Source organism: Lygodium microphyllum, chromosome 16 (assembly GCF_053477565.2).
Source record: "Lygodium microphyllum isolate KBCC chromosome 16, Lygodium_microphyllum_v1.1.10, whole genome shotgun sequence".
Lineage (NCBI taxonomy): Eukaryota > Viridiplantae > Streptophyta > Polypodiopsida > Schizaeales > Lygodiaceae > Lygodium > Lygodium microphyllum.
Genome location: NC_141150.1, coordinates 81,183,372 through 81,202,819, shown reverse-complemented (window position 1 = coordinate 81,202,819; position 19,448 = coordinate 81,183,372). Strand labels below are relative to the sequence as shown.

Below are 19,448 nucleotides of genomic sequence, written 5' to 3'. Positions count from 1 at the left end.
CTATCACCCTATATTTACCTCCTTGATCTTCAAGGAACTCACCTCCCTCTCACTTGAAAGAGTAGAAGATGGAGGATAAACTAAAACTCTGCTTAACGGGATTACAATCGGTTTTGGTATTATCTACTGCCAATAATTCTACATTACGTGGTATGGTGAAATAAAATAATGGTCCATCAACTCAAATCTAGAAAATTGAAAATTTAGTGTTTTGATTCAACTTGACTATTTGGGGGAGAAGCATTCATACAAAGCTCTTGATACTCTTATGGCTCATCTTCAAAAGGTCTTTGGGGAACTCTAAAAATCAGAACTAGGACAAGGGATTTTTCCTAGGTGTAGAGACTTGAAAACTTATTCACCACCTCTTCATTAGTTGTAGGGCTAGTAGTAAGTGCTTGAATATTCTCCAAAGTTGCATCTTCGCTGTTGAATTGGAAAGAGATTCTTTATGGGGAGGTGTATGGCAAGTGTGGTTGAATACAAATGATATATTATTTTGTGGAAAAGATTCTAATTTGGTCTCTAAATTGAATGTGCTTATTGATGCAAGTTTATATGTAGAAAATAAGACAATCTCTAGTGCAAGGTAACAAGCTATCAAACTAGTGGTGGCTCCCATGATGCTTATGCTATGTTGATTAGCCCTTAGAAAATGCAAGTAATTGAAGTAGGATTGAAAGCCCTATGTTAGTTTGAGATACTTTCCTTTATATGTAAACAATAAATAACAAGGATTGAACCCATATTCTCTACATGGAAGGCATATCATCTTTTATTAATCTATATTCGCTTATGTTTCATTCCTAGATATTCTAAGCACATTGTTTCTATAATACAAATTAACAAAAGTGGCCTTCCAAGTGTGCAAAAAAACCTTGTATTATGGACTCATAATCTCCAAACATTTCCAAACCATGGATAACAAAGCATGCAAATAGGATTTGGCAAATGGATAAGACCACATAATGGTAAAAGTAGAACTTGAGACAATTATTGAGGAAAATGATTAGTGATGAATAGTGCTACTTATTTCATATTGAGTAGTATTATAAATAAAAAGAACCACAAAATTATGGAGTATAAGTTGAAAAGAATGAAATTGGATTGAAAACTTGCTTTATAACAAGGCATCCAATATGAATACACAACCATGTTAACACCCATGTACTACCACAACCAAACACTCCAAGCACCACATCTTCGAACCTCTCTCGAGGGAGTCACTCATAAATATATGTATATATCACATGGGTTCAACATAAAGGATTGTTTAGTTACACAATTCTTTACATTCTTAAGGGGGCTAGATAAAGGGATTATTTACAAAATGAATAGAAAAGGGGTGACATTTTTTATTCCAAGAATTTTCACAGATAAGGGTATTTATAAATACACCTTGAAATCACGTGATATGGAGGATATACATATAATGAACCCCCAGAAAAACCTCTATACACAAAATCATAAGATCAAGATGACCAATTAAACCCTAAAGGAAGACAAGTTGGCCTTTACACATGAAAGCAAGTGAATCCTAAAACTAACATCAACTCTTAGCGAAAGGGACCTCCATTATGATAATGGATAAAAAGCTAGTTGTGAGTCCCTTCGCAAGTGTTTACACAATATCTTGCAATTTACTTACTCTATCATGATAATACATCTTCCTGGACATGTTTGAGGCTAGCAATCCTTTTAAAAATTATCACTTGTACTATTGCACCTAAAATTTTGGAATGTATATTTTGGCCATGATTGTAGATATTTACAAGGCATTACTAACTTCTAGTAGAGTTTTACATTTTCTAAACAAGTATGTTATAGGTTGCCCTTGGAATGCTAAAAATAAAGTTGTGTTTACAAATTTGACAAGTAGTCTTGCTTTTATCAATCTATTAGTAATCACAATAGATTGATTAACTTAATTTAATCAACATTGATTTGATTTCTAAAACAACTTCACCTTAGGATAAATCCTTCTTTTTTTTAAAAGTAACAGCTTGATATTAGTATATTTATGTCACCAAAACTTGGTATATTTGGCTAATAGCCTCAAGTAAGAATTTTAAATAGGGCATAATGCCTAACTACAATGGTAGCCTCAGCAAAAATACCAAAAGTCATTTGTTGATGAACCACGTGATTTATTTGGAAAATAGATAAATTCTCTTTGTATACTAAAGAACATGTGTTTATGATTGGGAGTAAGCTTCTTGTGTGGTTCAAATGTGTGTGAGTGTGGTGTTGATGTAACAGTAAATTGGAAAGCTCCTTCACATATTACCATAAGATTGTCCAAAACTCCCTTTGAAATTGGGATGAATTATATTCTATAATAAAGCCCCATTGCCATCAAAAGATTGTAAATCACATGTAAGGATGAAGTTTCATGACACATTTGCACTAATTTGCTCCTACCTCATATCAAATTTCCCTAATTTATTCCAGTACACATTTTTTCTAATTCACTCTTATGTGATCCTACTAATTTTGCATTAGGGAAACTTGATCAACCCATTTGATAACAAACTTTAAATCATTCCATTAGGCAAAGTAGAATCTATCAACATGAATTATAAATTGCATTTCCATGATGTCCATGTGCACCTCCCAAATTAGTAATCAACCAGTTTGCTAATTAATACTTCTAACATGACCTTAGCACCATTATTTCCATAATAAGCATGCGTAGAAAGAAGGATATGTGAATTCTCTTTTGCCACACATCATCTAGCATGAGCTCATTTGATTAAATGGGCAAAATATTGTTTTCTTCACAAGAAGGGTAGAAGTGATTTATCATGTAAAGTAATGGCAATTTTATAGAGGATATCCTTCCAGCTAATTGGTTATCTTTCAAACTCTTTACCCTTGGTACACAAACTAGGAGTGAATACGAACTCTACTCCTCTATAAACATAAACTTGATCACATAAAGGTGTTCATATTTGTAGGTTGAGAAAATCCCTTATACTAGCAAGAGATATTAAAGGCCAATATCACAACCATTAATAAGTCCTCGACTTTAACTCTCACCTTTATAAAAGGAGACGATGAAGAAAGGACATGATTATAAAGAAAAATTGTTTCAAGTGTATTGAAATGAGGCCAAATTGTACAATAACACACTTTAATGCTATAAGAGAAGATTGTGATTGATGGTAGCATACACATAATTGGTTGTGTGGCTTATAGTAAAAAAATTGATTGGTTAGATGTTACAAAAATGCTAAAAAATGGCAATTTTTCTAGGATAGATATCTAACTAAAATCTTGCTCTATGTTGAGGTATATGTCTATGACTTTCTAAGAACTTATCCTTGATTTGTAAGCTATTTTTGTTCCCTTGCATACATGGAATGACACCTAGTTTATTATATGGTAGCTTAGACCTAGGGGCTTGAATGCTCTAATCATCCATTATGCAACCTAAAATCAAAATTTAATCATGACTTAAACTACAACTAGGCTTATTTGGCTTCATCTTAGCTAAATTCTAGTCACTCCTAGCACTATTTACTTGACTTTACCATTGGATTCCTAGGGTGGACTATGTTGGAGAGACTGTGTATGTGTGTGTTCCAAGATCTAAATTTAGAAGGAAGATAGACAAAACACAAATAAATACTCAAATGTAGATTTTTATCCTTGTGGCTATGGCTTTAATTTTACATTCTTCGTGGAGCAATTGAGTGACACACACACACACAATCTCTCTCTCTCTCTCTCTCTCTCTCTCTCTCTCTCTCTCTCTCTCTCTCTCTCTCTCTCTCTCTCTCCAATCTATTTAAAAGATGCTTTGTATAGCTTAATGCTAGCTTCACATGAAATTATAGAGTACATGTGTACATATGCTATGTATCTCCCATGGCTAATTAAGCTTCTTGTCCAATATATAGATTCATCTGCAAACACAAATACATTGTACATATTTATGCATGCATGCATGTGTATACATACATACATACATACATACATACATACATACATAGTTATATGGAATCTCTTATGTAATCAACGTTATTTCAATGAGAGATTGAGTAACCAAGTACGAGTCCAAGTATTATCCTCTTTGTCAAATATTATGTTTCCTTACAAAAAATGCATTGGTTAAAAGAACACTCTTTTGAGAAAGCTTATTGTGCACACTTAAATTAGAGAGGTGATTGCTTCCTACAAAGAGGTACAAATATAAGATGATGTGCATCGTGGCTTTGTAAAGTTGCAAGACATGTTGTGGTGCAAGTGGAGGAGAAGTCACTATAGAAAAAAGGACCTAGTGCATGGCATGCTTTTTCAAGGGGTCTTTGTACCAAGAAATCATTTTTATGATGTGCATTCAAGAGATACTATAAAACCCCTCATATTTACACTTCACCCCATCTTCAACATGAACTTAATTTTTAGTTCAAGATTGATTTCAAAGCCCACTCTTGTAAGTTTAATTCTTTTCATTTAAAAGCATTTAACACCTCGTCTTGAATGAAATCACTTTCAAATTTGGAGATGGACCTTGATGAATATGCTTTGCGTATTCTAGAGCAGTTATCATGATGTTCATGTATTCTAGAGTGGTTTAGCTATCCTAATGAAGGCAATCTTATAGGAATGTCATGACTTTTTATGCTATTCCTTTTCTCATGCAAAAATGAAGAATATTGTGTTTTGATTATTTGAAGAGTTGCGAGGTTGACTTAGGAAAACACTTGAGCCTTCGTATTATGAGCTTTGAAAAAACGAATCCTTGTGTTGTTAATTATTTTGAGAAAGCAGTTAACATTAGTTTTGACTAATGACACTTATTTTAAAAAAAGAAAGCTTTCAAGTAATGTGTGGCTAGATTTTACTAAAATTTTTGTGTTCCACTAAGTTAGTATAGGATTATAAATACACATGCATTTACTTGTCTCACAATTTCTTTTGAACACTCAAATAATAAATTATACATAATCTCCACGTTATAATAGATGTTGTGTATTCAATGTAAACTTTATTTATTGTTTTGATGAATTAGGGTTTATGAAGATGATTTAGAGAGGAAATTAGAAAAGAAAAACTCTGAGAGAGAGAGAGAGAGAGAGAGAGAGAGAGAGAGAGAGAGAGAGAGAGAGAGAGATAGAGAGAGAGAGAGAGAGAGAGAGAGAGAGAGAGAGAGAGAGAGAGAGAGAGAGCCTTTTTCTTCTTCTCGTCCTCCCCCTCCTTTCTCCCATCATGTAGTGAGCCGCCACAGGCGAGCATGTGCATGTCTTGTCTACGGTTAGGTCATGCGGAGGCTCTCTCTCCCCACCCCTCTCTCTCTCTCTCTCTTTGTGTCTTCTGCTGTTGGTAGCTGCTTGCTTTGTACTAGGGTACGGTGAGAGAGAGAGGAGATAGGCGAATATATATTCTCCCTTGCCCTTTCTCTCTCTTGTCCTTTCTCCGAAATTTGTTATCTTTTTTGATGGGGAAAGTAGCTAGAAATAGGCATGAGAATCATCAAAATATAGGCCTTAGTAGGGTACAAATTTTTAAGTTGTTTCGATGAGCAAAGTAGTTAGAAATATGCATGATAGTTGTCAAAATTTAGCCCTTGCTAGATAGATTTTTTAACTTGTGATGGGTAAAGCCCAGGGGATCCCCCTATAAGAAATCATCAATATAACGTGCATTCAAAGCATATTAAGAAATACATTTTTTAAACATGCTATAAGGCCTTAAAATGACCCCTTTTATTTTACTACACTTACGATTTTTTTTAAAATTATAATTAAAAAATTCTTTTTGTAAATACAATCTCATAAATGTTATTAAATATAATACCATTTCTTTTGAGCTCACATAGTATCTTGCATATTCTATAAGGTGGACTCCTCGAGGGGCAAAGGAGCCACAAACAGCTAGGGGTATATGACTCGCCCTTTTCGAGACGGTTTGACAGGCTAGTCTGAATGGAGAGGTGGGTTGTGGTATGGGTATATGACTTGTTCTTTTCTAGACGGCTCAAGGGGCTACAGTGAATGGGGAGGTGGGTTGTGCCATGGGAACAAGAGCTAGGCGATGTGGAGATGTAAAGAGAGGGGAGTGGGGTGTGGTTGATGGAGGTTTTTTGCCTTTTTCGGTGGGGTCCGGCACTGTCGCGCATGAGCGGGGGGCTCTCTCTCTCTCTCTCTCTCTCATTTTAATATGGTCAGTCCTTTAGGGTTGGGCGCCTCACTCGCGCCACGTCGTCACCACCCCCGTCCACCTTTGCTTGTGACGCAAGAAAGTCCGTTCTATCCCAACATTCGCTGCCTCGCTGCGCCTCTCTCTCTCTCTCTCTCTCTCTTTCTCTCATCGATGGCCTGTGTGTCATGGGGCTGCTGGTCTCTGCATCCGTCCGCCTCGATCCACTGGCTGCGCATCCATCCTTCCATCAATCGCGATCTTTGCTGAATCTCCCCAATCGAAAACACACGCCCACACCCACACACACACACCCCCACACACACACCGGGGACTTTAAAGCGCTGTCAAAAAACCGTCTGGAGACTGTAGTCCTCTCGACTGTAACTCTGTAAGAAAGAGGAATGACAAAAGAAGAACCCGGCAAGATATTGATAATAAAAGATAGGAAATTAGAATAGAAAAATTGAGAGAGAGAGAGAGAGAGCCTTTCTTCTTCTTCTCGTCCTCCCCTCCTTTCTCCCATCATGTAGTGAGCCGCCACAGGCGAGCATGTGCATGTCCTGTCTACGGTTAGGTCATGCGGAGGCTCTCTCTCCCCACCCCCCCTCTCTCTCTCTCTTTGTGTCTTCTGCTGTTGGTAGCTGCTCGCTTTGTACTAGGGTAGGGTGAGAGAGAGAGGAGAGAGGCGAATATATATTCTCCCTTGCCCTTTCTCTCTCTTCCACGAGGGACGTACAAGTGTCATATGTCCTTCCACAGCCCAACAACAACAACAGAAAGCCAGGCTCCCCCCAGAGAGAGAGAGAGAGAGAGAGAGAGAGAGACGCCAGCCCTTCCGTTGCCAGTGGCGCTTTCGAATTTGCAGGGGCTATATTAGATTGTCCTGTTCCCACCCCCACGTAGAGAGCAGTTATGGACCATGGATCTTCGTAATCCTGCGGTAGTGCTTCCACGACGATGTATTAATGTCGTCTGGTGGTGGTTCTGCAGCTGCTCTTCCTCCTGCTCCTCCTCCTCCCCCCCCTCCCCCTCCCCCCCCATCTCATCATCCCGAATCTGCAGCCGCCCCATCACGAGATCCCCCTCCCCCTCTCGACTAATTATTCAGTATCTTCCCCATCACCCTCGTCATCATCATCGTCATCCGCTGCTAAACCTAACTGCTGCTGCCGCCAGCCTCCTATTATTATTATCCAGCAACGTACTTGCAGCAGTCTTCCATTGGAGCTGCAGTGCTGCCGTATCGGCCCCGTACGCTGCAGCTGTTGTTGCGAAAAGGTGCGATTGGAATAAGAAGGACTTGCGATGCCCGCGAGGCTCCGCAGTGAATATGCTTGCACGGAATTATATGTGCGAGAGCCATAGCAGCATGGATGCAGCCGGGTCACAGGAACAGACGAGGGAGTCTAGCACCGGGGGGAGCTCCGAGAGTGGGATCTCGCAGCTTGCGTCATATCGAGCGCATCAGCAGGCAGTGGCGGCAGCTGCTGCAGCCACAGCGAGACCAGGAGGAGGGGGATTGATGAGTGGCAGCAGCTATGGCGGAGGCGGGGGGACAAGACAGCTAGCGGATCAACAGCCGCTATCGGATCAACAGCAACAGCAGCAGCATCTGTCCGGCTCTCACTTTAGCTTTTTGAGAGCTATCGCACAGGGAGCCGCGGCAGCAGCAGCGGCAGCTAGTGCGAGCCATAGCCATAGCTCCCCTACGCAGCACTACGCAAGCCTAGACGCGACAGTGAGGGAGCAGGCGCAGCAGCAGCAGCACGATCAGGGCGTGTCGCTGCAGCAGTTGGCCGAGGCGACCAGAGCGCAGAGCAATGCGATTAACAGATCAGGAGGATCGACGGATCTCCTCGAGTCCGGATCGGGAACTGCAATCGAGGCCGTCCAGCCGTCATCTCAGCAGCTGGCGATCGTGCCAGCGTCCGGCAGCGGCGCGGCGGGGAAGAAGCTCGCCCCGAAGAGATCCTCCAACAAGGACCGCCACACGAAGGTCGACGGGCGCGGGCGCCGCATCCGGATGCCTGCCATGTGTGCGGCCAGGATCTTCCAGCTCACCCGGGAGTTGGGCCACAAGACGGACGGCGAGACGATCCAGTGGCTGCTGCAGAACGCGGAGCCGGCGATCATCGCGGCCACGGGCACGGGTACCATCCCGGCGTCGATGCTCAACATGACGGGCCTGCTGCGGGGAGGCTCGGGCTCAGCCTCGGGGGCCTCATCCTCCGGCCGGCATATGCACCTGTCGGCGGGGGTCCCGCCCGGGGCGGCGTCCCTGGCGGCGCTGCCGCTGATCCCGCTCGGTGGGGGGGAGCATCAACGGTGGGGGGAGGCCCGGAAGGACACCGACCAGACGGCTGAGAGCCGCGTGATGGAGGCGAATCGGGCAGTGGAGGCGAGCCGGCGGCTCAATATCTACGGCCACGAGGCGGCGATGGGCTATCAGCAGAATATGGAAGACTCCCTGCTGGCCCATTTCAGCCATCAGCAGCAGCAGCAGGAGGAGGAGGACGCCCGCCACAGCCAGCACCTTGCGGCGGCGGCTGCTGCAGCTGCCGCTGCAGGGAACGTACATAGTAAGTCAGCCTCAAGCACGCCCCCCTCTCTCTTCGCTGCCGCTGCAGCTACCGGCGGTGGCCAGCTCGCTCCCCTCTGGGCCATGGCCGCCCCCGCTGGTCGCCCCGTCTGGATGCTCCCGGCTGCCATGGCCGCCCCCTCCCCGTCCGCCATAGCCGGCTTCTCCGACCACATGTGGAGCTTCTCCTCCACCCCCTCCCTCTTTCCGGCCTCATCATCCGCTCCTTCCTTCCAGCTCGGCGTCATGTCCGGTGGTGATGGCGGCTCTACCAACACGTCCAATATCCCTTCCTCTTCGGGCTCCACCTCCTCTCCTGCAGCTGCCTCCTCCAGCCCTAAGGTCTCCCTCCATGCCCCTCCTTCCAACCTCATGAGTACCGCGGGTGGCCTCCATCTCTCCTCAGGGCTGGACCTCCATCACCACCACACGTCCAGCATGTCGTTCCTGCAGTCGGCTCCTTCTCAGCAGGAGCACAACAGTATCGCCTTCAGTTTCCCGCCACTGATGCTCAGCCATGCTTACCACGGCGCCTCTGGTGGTGCTGCTAGTACTGCTGCTGGCCATGCCAGCCCTCGCGGTTCTGCTGCTGGCGCTGGCTCTAATGCTGCTGGGGCTGCTTCTAATGCTGCAGGTTCTGCCCGCCTCCAGATGAGCAACCTCAACCAAACTCCCCCTCCATTCCTTTCTTCTTCTTCTTCCCATCCCGAGAGCAGCGACGATAACACCGGTCCGCACTAATTAATGCACAGAGGTTCAATCACGCTTATAATCACACCATAAGCCTCACAAATCTGGGTTTAGTTTTAAGCTCAAATTTACCACTCACAAAGTCCTGCACAGTTGTAAAATTGGCGTTAATCAATCAAGTGAGCTCAGTATGGGGGGGTTGGGGGGGAGAGAGAGAGAGAGAGACGGAGAGAATGTGTCACAGAGGGTAGGGGGGATTGTGTTGAGGGAGAGACTAGAGAGGGGGTTAGGATTGTGGCTGAGCGTGAGATCAACGTATCATCTTACATTCACGGGGTCAAAAGGAAATTAGATTTGTTTGTATTGTTGATCATGTCGGTTTGTAAGTGGGTGAAGAGGGTGACACGAATCAATCTGCTGCAAAGGTCAACCACTGTCTCAGCATGCTCGAGGGTTCTCCATCAACTACTGAACAGGTTGGTTGGCTATTAATCTTCATTTATGCGGTTAACTGGAGAAGTTACAGCAGGTGCTTGATTGTCTGCAAAAATCAGATGCAAGTTTCAGTTTAGATAATTGTGGCGACGTAAATGCTAGCTAGAAATCATAATTAAAGGGAACCCTAGTTAGCTTGAGTGTTAAGAGAACCCTAATTAGCTTAATTGTTAGATAGAGGACCATAGGTTAATATGCTACAGTGTTGATTTATTACTGTCTAATACAAGGATGTCATCATGACCTAAGATTCAATCCGGATGAATACGAGCGCAGAGAGAGAGAGAGAGAGAGAGCACACTGCGATCTAAAGCGGAAAAGACCAATCATCAGAGAGACAAACAACCCAGACAAAGGAAGGAAAGATAAAAGCAAAAGCCAATGCAAAGTTGAGTGCACAGAAGCGAGAGAGAGAGAGAGAGAGATAGAGAGGGCCACCTGTAAAGACCAAGGACTTTTTCAGCTGCTCCTTTTCCTTTACGAGTCTTTACTCCACCTCTCTAATTCCCTCTCCTTCCTGTCTTCTCATTTTGACAATCCACCATTCTTTCTTTGTAGGCTCTCATGTGCCCTCCATGTGGTCGTAATTTATTGTGTGCAAAGAGCTCGTTCTAAAGATACACGCAGATGAACCTTGCTTTCCAGCCTGTATTCCTGCATTCTCAAATCCTGCAAATCGAGTGATCAAGGCTATATCCATCAGATCGCCACAGCCACACACTATCACTATATTATCTGCTCATTGGCGCACTTAACATGTGTTGCTTACATTGGCGAATGGTTGCCTTAGTTGGTCGACTTTCCTCGCAAGTCTGCAGCGACGAGTAGATAAACCAAGCTAAGAGTCATATGAGTCGGCTGATCAATGCAATCTAAATGTCTGCTGCTTATAGTAAGTCGTCATTATGGCAATCGATCGCAAATATTTCCTGATGATTGAATCGATTAGGCCACTAATGCTAATCACTGCATCTAATGTCTGCGTTTTATAATTAGTCGTGACTATCGTAATCGATCGCAAATCTTGGCTTATGATACAATGAATTAATTAGGTTATTGAGATAAATCACCTGCACTCAAAGGCCATCCTCTGATTCTTCGCCATCTCACTGCAGCATATTTGCTGATGCACTGATTTTGTGATCATACATGCAGGGCAGACAGGGCAAGCACAGCTGGATATTGAAAGCGAGTATACTGCGGCTGCTTCTACGAGGGAATGCTTTGATTGCTCGAAAACAGACCAGCTGCATGCAGGAGTCTGCTGCTGCTCAAGCATCTGTTACGGGTTTCGGGAGAGAGAAGGAAAAGGAAAAATAAAAATGAGAATTAAGGGTTTGGATATAGAGTTCTGATAATGATGTGTCTTTTACTACATATTTGTTTCTGAGCTTTAACCTAGAAAGTCCGACTAGAGTGTGGTGGCAGTCAGCCAAAGGCATAAATGTATGGATATTTTATTGTCCATAATTGAGTTTATATATGGTGATTATATAATGGCGATAAGATAGTAAGCAGATGCTTATGGGAGCACATTGAGGAAACTCAGTTTGTTCAGTCATATGAGATAATATCTCCTTGTGTGGTTCTTCTGTGTATGTTAGTGAAGACTATATGTAATAGTTCAGGCCCAGCAAAAGAAAAGATAAGGTTCACAGCTTGATGAGTTTGACCACCCTTGTTTGTATATCTTAATTGTATCGTCTCAATGGTTTCCTCAATACGACTTTGCACTACAGCAACTGCATAGTGATCGCCCCTTCCAAAGCTGAACTCAACCACTTATAGGATTATAGGATTGTTTAGCGTTGGGTATTGAGGGCTTCGTTCCGTGTTTTAATTCTAAAGCAAGTAACTTGTACCAAGCTTTACCGATTAACAGAAGTCTTTATCATTGCATTCCTTTCTCTTCTCTTCTTTATGGTTTATTATTTGTGGGTTTTTTTTTTGGGTGTGGAAAGTTGGTTTGGGGGTGGTTGGGCAGGTTTTGGGATTTGGTTGGTTACCTTTGAGGGCAGTATTATGTCTTAAGTGGAACTTATGAAATGTTTTATAATATGCTATTATGTGCGTTAACATGATGGTCTTTTTAGCTGTATGCTACTTAGAGACGCATAGAGATGCACTTATACACCTCTTTGATAGAGGGGATGGCTAAGTTCTAACACATGATGTTAAGATGTAGTGCATTTCTACATCTTTTTGATAGAGGGGATGGTTAAGTTCTAAGGTTGTACATATTGTAACAAATACCTTCCTATAAAGAAGGATTTTTCTATATCAAGGTAATAGAATCATGTTTAAAATATGCATATAATAGGTTTTTGTATGAGCTCGAATGCCTTTGATATGAGTAGATTCCTAATAGCAATCATCCCAATGTCATAGTACTTGAGTCACCTAGCACCCTAGATATTCGAGCAAAGGAGTTGTGAAATCACCAAAGCCAAGGTCAAACAATGGCAATCCCAAGAAAGAGCCCACCTTAAGAATCCTATAAACCACGGGGAAACCTTCACCATACCACATTCTAAGTAGCTCTCTACATAGTTCCACTTGCTTTGAATGTAAAAGACTCGTATCAAACACTTGGTGGGCTCATGTTAGTATGTTTTCACTACATTGTGAGCAGCCAGACTATCAACATGCAATAGGAGGATGTATGAAATGGAATTATAGTCATCTCAATCATGGTTGTCTAGGATTGTGGCCTTCAGTAGTTGTCCAAGTAGGTATCCCTAGTGACATTGCTCATACTCTCATAGAGGCTTGGCCAAGAGGATTCTCATTGGATTTTCCACACATATATGTGGTTTACATGGTCCTCACTTGTGGACCTAACTCTATGATAGCCTTATTGAATCTAAAAGGTATCTAGTCGTTAGGGTGCTATCATTGGGTTAGTTTGTGCTTGCTTTGGTTCTTCCATAGAGAACACTAAATGAGGCACGTGTGGCTCCCCTTCTTATGTACATTTATGCTTCCAAACCATTTTTCTAAAATTGACTTGATTAGGATAGGATTCTCTTCATCCTAAGATCATGAAGCTATTGCTCACTAGCTTGAGGAATGCCACTTGCTACTCAAGTCTGCCTATCCATAGGGGGTGACTGTTGGAGTAACATCCATCCACTTTTAACCCTCTTCTCTAGACAACTCAATTGGCACATTTTAAGTCATCTAAACATAACATGTTACCATGCCATGATACATATAAAAAAAAGCTTCATTTTATACGAGTCTTGATTCCTCATAAAATCCTAGGTTTGACTTCATTTCCCTCAAACATTAATAGCTACCTTTGTCTACGATTGGGCCTTTTGATGCTTAATCTTTCCATTGGACACATGATGGTTTGAATCTTTATTTTACTAACTTCCATAGGCCGAACACATTCAAGCTATAATAAGATATTGAATACTGTGTCCTATTGTTGGCCTTTTTTCTAATCGACCTTTAACTATTGTATCAAACAACTTATATTTGATTTTCTCATGCCCTCTTATTTGGGCATAATGACACAACACATAAGCTAGTGAAGGTTTATCCATTCCACACATTGATTATTGAAGCATAGTGAGAGTTAATCAATTCCTCTCACCCAATGTAACATTCACGAATCTAAACCACGTATTCTGGATACGAATCTCCTCTTAGGAGGCTAAAAAGTTAGGATAATAGCAATTTTTTTAATTGATTATCCCTTTCTCCTCCAGTCGACTGTCGTGCTAGAGGAGAAGGGAATAGCATGAGCCACTAAGCTCCTTGCTGGAGCTCGCAAGGGGGGAGGCCATGCATATTGACGCGTGGGGGAGGGAGGATCCCCCTCCCCTCACCTATATAAAGGGTATGGGGTATAGCCAGAGGGGAGAGGGCTGCTGTAAAGCAAGAGGTGAATGCCGTCTGATTGCCATCGAGAGGAGGAGATTTTGACGCTGCCGTCGAAGCCAGCTGCCGTGCAGTCCGCCCTGCCACCAATCATTCGCCAAATTTGAGGGGAGGAGGTCGCCGCCATCTACCACTAGGTCACCACCACAGGAACACGTCGCCATCTGCCGCCTTTCTCCTGCCACGTGGGCTTCCATGTTTCCTTCAGAAGCTCAGAAGCTTCTTAGGAAGCTTCTAAAAGCTCCTAAGAAGCCCCCCCTCATATTGACTCCTTAAAGCCCTTATTTTCCCCCCATACAAAAATTCCTTCCTAAGCCACTTTCATACCCTTTCCTCCCACCCTCTCAAAATTCCCTCCTAAGGGCTCTTTAAGCCCCTTTCCCCCCACAAAAGGATTCCCTATATCCTAAAGGGTCTTCTATACCCTTTTTTCCCCCCTTTTCCTATGGGTCTTCAAAAGGCCTTCCAAAGTGGTTTGATAAATCCCCCTCCCCGGGTTTTAAAACCCTTCTCGTGGGTTTTCCCCACCCCCGCAATCCAAAGCTCTTAAATCCTACCTTGTGGCCCTTTCCAAAAGCCCCTATCATCGTTCTTATACCCCTTGCCCTTCGGATTTTTCCACCCAATTCCGTGCGAATTCCACCTAATACCCTTCCCGTAAGGTTTCCCACAAGTCCTCAAAGCCTTCTTGTGGATTTTTCCTCCCCTAGCCGGTTTTAAGGCCTTCTAAAGCCAATTCACAAAGGGAGTTCGCTTACGAAGGAGACGGACAAGATCGTAACTCTGCGCCCAAGGCGAAAAGACTGAATTCGAAATGGCTCCTAAGAAAGCACAAGGCACAGCCGCATGAGGATCGTCTCCTAACATCCACGTGGACATCTCACCACAAGTCCAGGTTTTTCTTCCTAATTTTTATTTACGTCGTTATAATTCAATCGTGCGTGGATGATTTTTGGAGATAAGATGTATTTTCGTCTTAAATACTTTGGTTAATTTAAAAGAATTAGCTCATGACGAAAGAGTTCAACCATTAGTATTTTCAATAAAATGAACAAAATAAAGTGAGCAGAAGATTGATATGCATTTCTAGCAAGTAGTTTTTGTGCATTGCAATGAATTGAACTTAGATTAATGTCCATATTTACAAAACAGAATTATGAAAGTACACTCCAATTAAGCATGAAAGGAATAAACTGCATATTGCATTATTGAATATCTTTTTTTGAAATGATTCGTAAAGAAAATTATTAGCAATTGTAGAAAATTGCTGGGACTACATGAAGAAGATTTAACTAGGCAAGTGGTCTTATAAAACTTAATTTAACGGAAGGGTGTGTAAGTTTTGCATACAACAAATTCATTCGGAAATGAAAGTGGTAAAAGACTGCATGTTTTAGCATGAATCTTGTTCACATGTTATAGGATGATTAATTGGAATTAGGCTATAACCTAACCTATGCGTGATCTTAAACCGAAAAGTTAGGGTTTGAAAATCAACTTACGCGTAGATAATAAGTCATGTGGTTATGGAAATGATAGCGTAATTATCTTCAAGAATAGACAGGTTAAATTGGTATAAACCTAAACACCTAAAACCGTAGAGTACTCGTTTAGGAAAGGGTTAATTCAATGCAACGTATCCCAAGGAACTGACTAGGGTTAGCACGGTGAAGACATTTACCTAGTCGCACGTATTGCCAAAAACTGAAACTCCTATATCCTAAATACTTGCCCACATTCACAAAATGTAGGGACAATAGGACATACTTGCGAGAAGTGATCTAGGGTTTTCCTAAGAATCTCTCGCTAAAAAGATGAAACTCAAAACCCTAGGACTGACAAGTCGGCCTAATGCCATCAAGAACATATTATTCCCATAATTGATGCGACACTTGTGCAACAAGTTGTAGAGTCGCATGATCTTGTGATTGGATCACAAGGGAATGGCCAATTCCTCGGAATGAGGTTGGCAGATTCTTATGCAAGTTATCTTGCAAGAGGATGAATAATCGTCCTAATATAGTATTTTCATTGGATAAAGATAATTGTTTGGAAGCAAAAGACCAACCGATAATTGGAATAACATATGAACTTAAGGTATTGATTAAGTCGGGTTAATAGGGTACGCCCCTAACCCGGGATATAGGGGATCTTGCTAAGTCAAAAATTAAAACCCGGATCAAGTGTTGGATGCATTTGGAAAGAAGGATTCACTCCTTAGCAGTTGGCCAACAATAACGACCAATGGAAATCATTGTGATTGTTACAGATTTAAGAGCACTGTTTTGCTTTGTTTGATCAAAGAATTAAAGGATAAATGGATATCTAATGCTTCAAGTTCAAGGCCTGAAGGGAGAGGCAGCTTCAGTTACCCCCGACTGCTTGCCTGACCCTAACCAAGGGGTTGTTAACCGTGCCGGGAAAGTGGACCGAACCCGCCGCGAGAGGTCTCTCCGTTAAGCGCTCCTTGGAGCAGGAGGACGCTTGGGTGCCAAGGGGGGCTCTGGCCGTAAATCCCTCGCCTTCCGGCCCTGCACAAGAAGCTAACGTGACTCAGGATTGGATCCCGAGGCCCGCATACTAGTCTACGGGTGGAATCTTGGATTAGTGATCCTTGTGGATTGTTGGATAGCCTTCGGGTGGATTGTGGATAAGCTTGCGGGTTGGACTTTATGTATTTCAAAGATAAATATGATAACTTGTTAAAAAGGAACTTGTTTGACATTGCTTTTCTATGTCAAGTGCTATGATTACGTGAAGGAACCAGTGTCTAACGGGCTAATTATGGAAACTGATTGATACATGTCTAACTAAATGTGTCAGGTAATTAAATAACTAAACAACCTGAGAAAAGTGCGGTGGATGTGGCCATAGGTTCGTCCTACGGATGGGTGGTCCCGGTTGGCCGAAAATTTTTCTTAATCAAGATGGACAGCAGGAAGATCGTTCAAAGCACATGAACAACAAGAGCGTTGACCTAGAGTTATATCTGATCCCGATTTATGCTATTTTAGGGGAACGGAATGGGACTATGCCTTATGGCAGAGAGGTTGAGCTTCGTATCCCTCTCGTTTCCCATTCTCTTTGAACCAAGTGCAGCGGGAATTTGCTTCGAACCTAGCGTTTCTGCGTAAAGTAGTTCACTCGGGTTCGACGCTAGTTACCGTTAGGAAATGACCAATAGGGAAAACACTAATTCAAGTCAGTCCTAAGTGGGAACGGCTAGAATACTTCCGCTACGTGGCAGACGCGGGAAGTCCTAGATCGCAAACCCCGTAACATTCCATGGGAGTGCTGGGCGGAGCTTTTTAGACATCCTTTCCGATGGACTGCTAAGACGTGTCTTGAAGATAACAAATGGACATGTTACACCCACTATTTAGGTATGATGAAAGCTCTTCTCTATTGTCTTTATTGTCACCATTAATTTACACATTAACTATGCTTTCCTTCATTCCTTAATGTGGCTTGCAATCATTGTTAGTTATATATCGCAAATGCATCAAGGACCATGCTTTCACCCTTCCTTACTATCCATCTTTCAATTCCCATCTATATTATTTACATGCAACCACTTTCAATTGTGTGTTTTGTGTGATATTTCTATCTATGCTTCAATGGACACAATAAAATATTTTGCAGACATGTGGTCACTATCATGATTGCACAATCAATAATTATCTCCAAAAAATTGCTCTCCAAAAAACTAGTCAATTTGAACATCATGAATGAGAAAATGAGGATGATGATGGGATAGAAATGAAATGGAGAAAAGGAGAGTGGATGATAGTTAATAACCCCTTCCCACACAGATATATATATATATATATATATATATATATATATATATATAAAAGAAAAAGAGTGAAAACAAGAACACCACTCCACATCTTTTCAATCAACTATAACTCTTGATTTGCTATTGAAATCTATGCAAGGTTATGTTGTAGAGGAATTGTCAATGTGATATTTGCAAATAATGTGGCACACAAGAAAAGGAGAGATATAGGAAATGGGAGAAATATAGGAAATGAGATATATTGTTCAAGCCAATGCCATCACCATGGGAACTAACGATTAGAGAGCAATTGACGTTCCCTTATCAAGCCAATAAGTAAAGGTGTTGTAAACTTAGACATATTCTTAAGTGGATGTTTCTCATGGTCATGTTTCCTTGAAAATGATTGAATTTATTACTTTTCTCTTATCACAGGATGTGTGATTATGATTGTGATTATAATAAGATTATTTGAGTGGTCGTATGAGAGTTGGAATCATGGGATCAAAAGTGTTTGGTCAATACTTGGATTATCTTTAAAGTCCAATGTAAAGATTGAAGAGAATACGATATAAACTACATGATATCTAGGTCAACAGGTGCAAAAATAATCAAGCACAATGTTGCTTTATCACCTTAGGTGGGAAAGCTTAAAGGGGATCCAAGGAAGTAAATATCTTAATGGCCATGCTAGAGATTTGAGAATGTCATGATTTCTATTGCTTGGGTTGGGATGGACGAATTCAAATTCTAGACAATAGGGGGAATCAACTTCATAGAAGTTTGAATACCATGGGGATATTATAGGATTTGAATCTAGATAAAAGAAATGGTTATCTCAATTATTTCTCTATTTACTCCCCCCTCAATTATTTCTCAATTATGCCTTAAGGATCCTCTAATGAAACTTGAATCAACTAACAGACCTACCCCTGAAGAAATGGAATTATTATGTAATGGGATAATTGGTAAGGAAGCTAATCATATGTGTAAAAGTAGTCTCAAAACATAAATTTCTTAGATAACTAAAGATTTTTGGGTGTGTGTGTGTTTTGGGGGGGGGGGAAGGGTGAAAACATGGTGGTTGGAGATACTAATGATTCCCTTAGGGGATTCACAATATGTATACCTTATATAATATATGTGTTCAAGGCCTATTTATAAACACCCTTATCTATGAATTTTTCTTGAATAAAATATACTTATTTTTAATTTAATCTACAAATAATAATATATGCATTTATAAACACCCTTATTTATAAGTTTTCCTTAAATAAAATACACATATTTTCTATTTCATTTATAAATAATCCATTCATATTATACCTTTTGTATGTGAAAAATATGAAAAAATACCATGTAAAAAATCAAATATATTGAATGCATATGATACACACTTCGATTTATGAGTGAATATCCCCCCTCCCACCCTTTTTAGGATTATATTCATTATTTCTTTGATTGCAAGATGTGTGATTGTGATTGTGATCATAATAAGACGATTTAAGTGGTTGTATGAGAGTTGGACTCATGGGATCAAAATTGTGTAATCAATACTTGGATTAGTTGTGAAGTCCAAATATAAAGGTTGAAGATGATTTAAGTGGTTGTATGAGAGTTGGACTCATGGGATCAAAATTTTGTAATCAATACTTGGATTAGTTTTAAAGTTCAAATATAACGGTTGAAGAGAATAAGCTAAACTACTTGATATTTGAGACAAGTGGTGCAAGAAAAACTAAGCATAGTGTTCCTTCATCACCTTAGGTGGAGGAGCTTAAAGGGGATATAGGCAAGTAAGTCTCTTGATTATTGTATTAGAGATTTGAGAATGTCATGATTTCTACTACTTGGGTTGGGATGGAAGATTTA

At 41.4% G+C, this 19,448-nt stretch overlaps 1 protein-coding gene across 2 annotated transcripts; it reads left to right on the top strand.

The window, feature by feature from the left end:
* Positions 1 to 6,548: 6,548 nt before the first annotated feature.
* LOC148023035 (uncharacterized) lies at positions 6,549 to 11,685 on the top strand. 2 transcript variants are annotated; one of them, XM_087696038.1, is made up of 2 exons: positions 6,549 to 9,891; positions 11,071 to 11,685. In XM_087696038.1, the coding sequence occupies exon 1, from the start codon at positions 7,067 to 7,069 to the stop codon at positions 9,464 to 9,466; it is 2,400 nt and encodes a 799-aa protein (XP_087552164.1). In that variant the 5' UTR covers positions 6,549 to 7,066; the 3' UTR covers positions 9,467 to 9,891; positions 11,071 to 11,685. The 2 variants fall into 2 exon arrangements, with proteins under 2 accessions (XP_087552164.1, XP_087552163.1); XM_087696037.1 differs by having other exon boundaries at positions 11,066 to 11,675.
* Positions 11,686 to 19,448: the final 7,763 nt, after the last annotated feature.

What these genes read in the sequence shown, in the direction of transcription:
- LOC148023035 (XM_087696038.1), top strand. Translation starts at nt 7,067, where the DNA reads ATGGATCTTCGTAATCCTGCGGTAGTGCTTCCACGACGATGTATTAAT.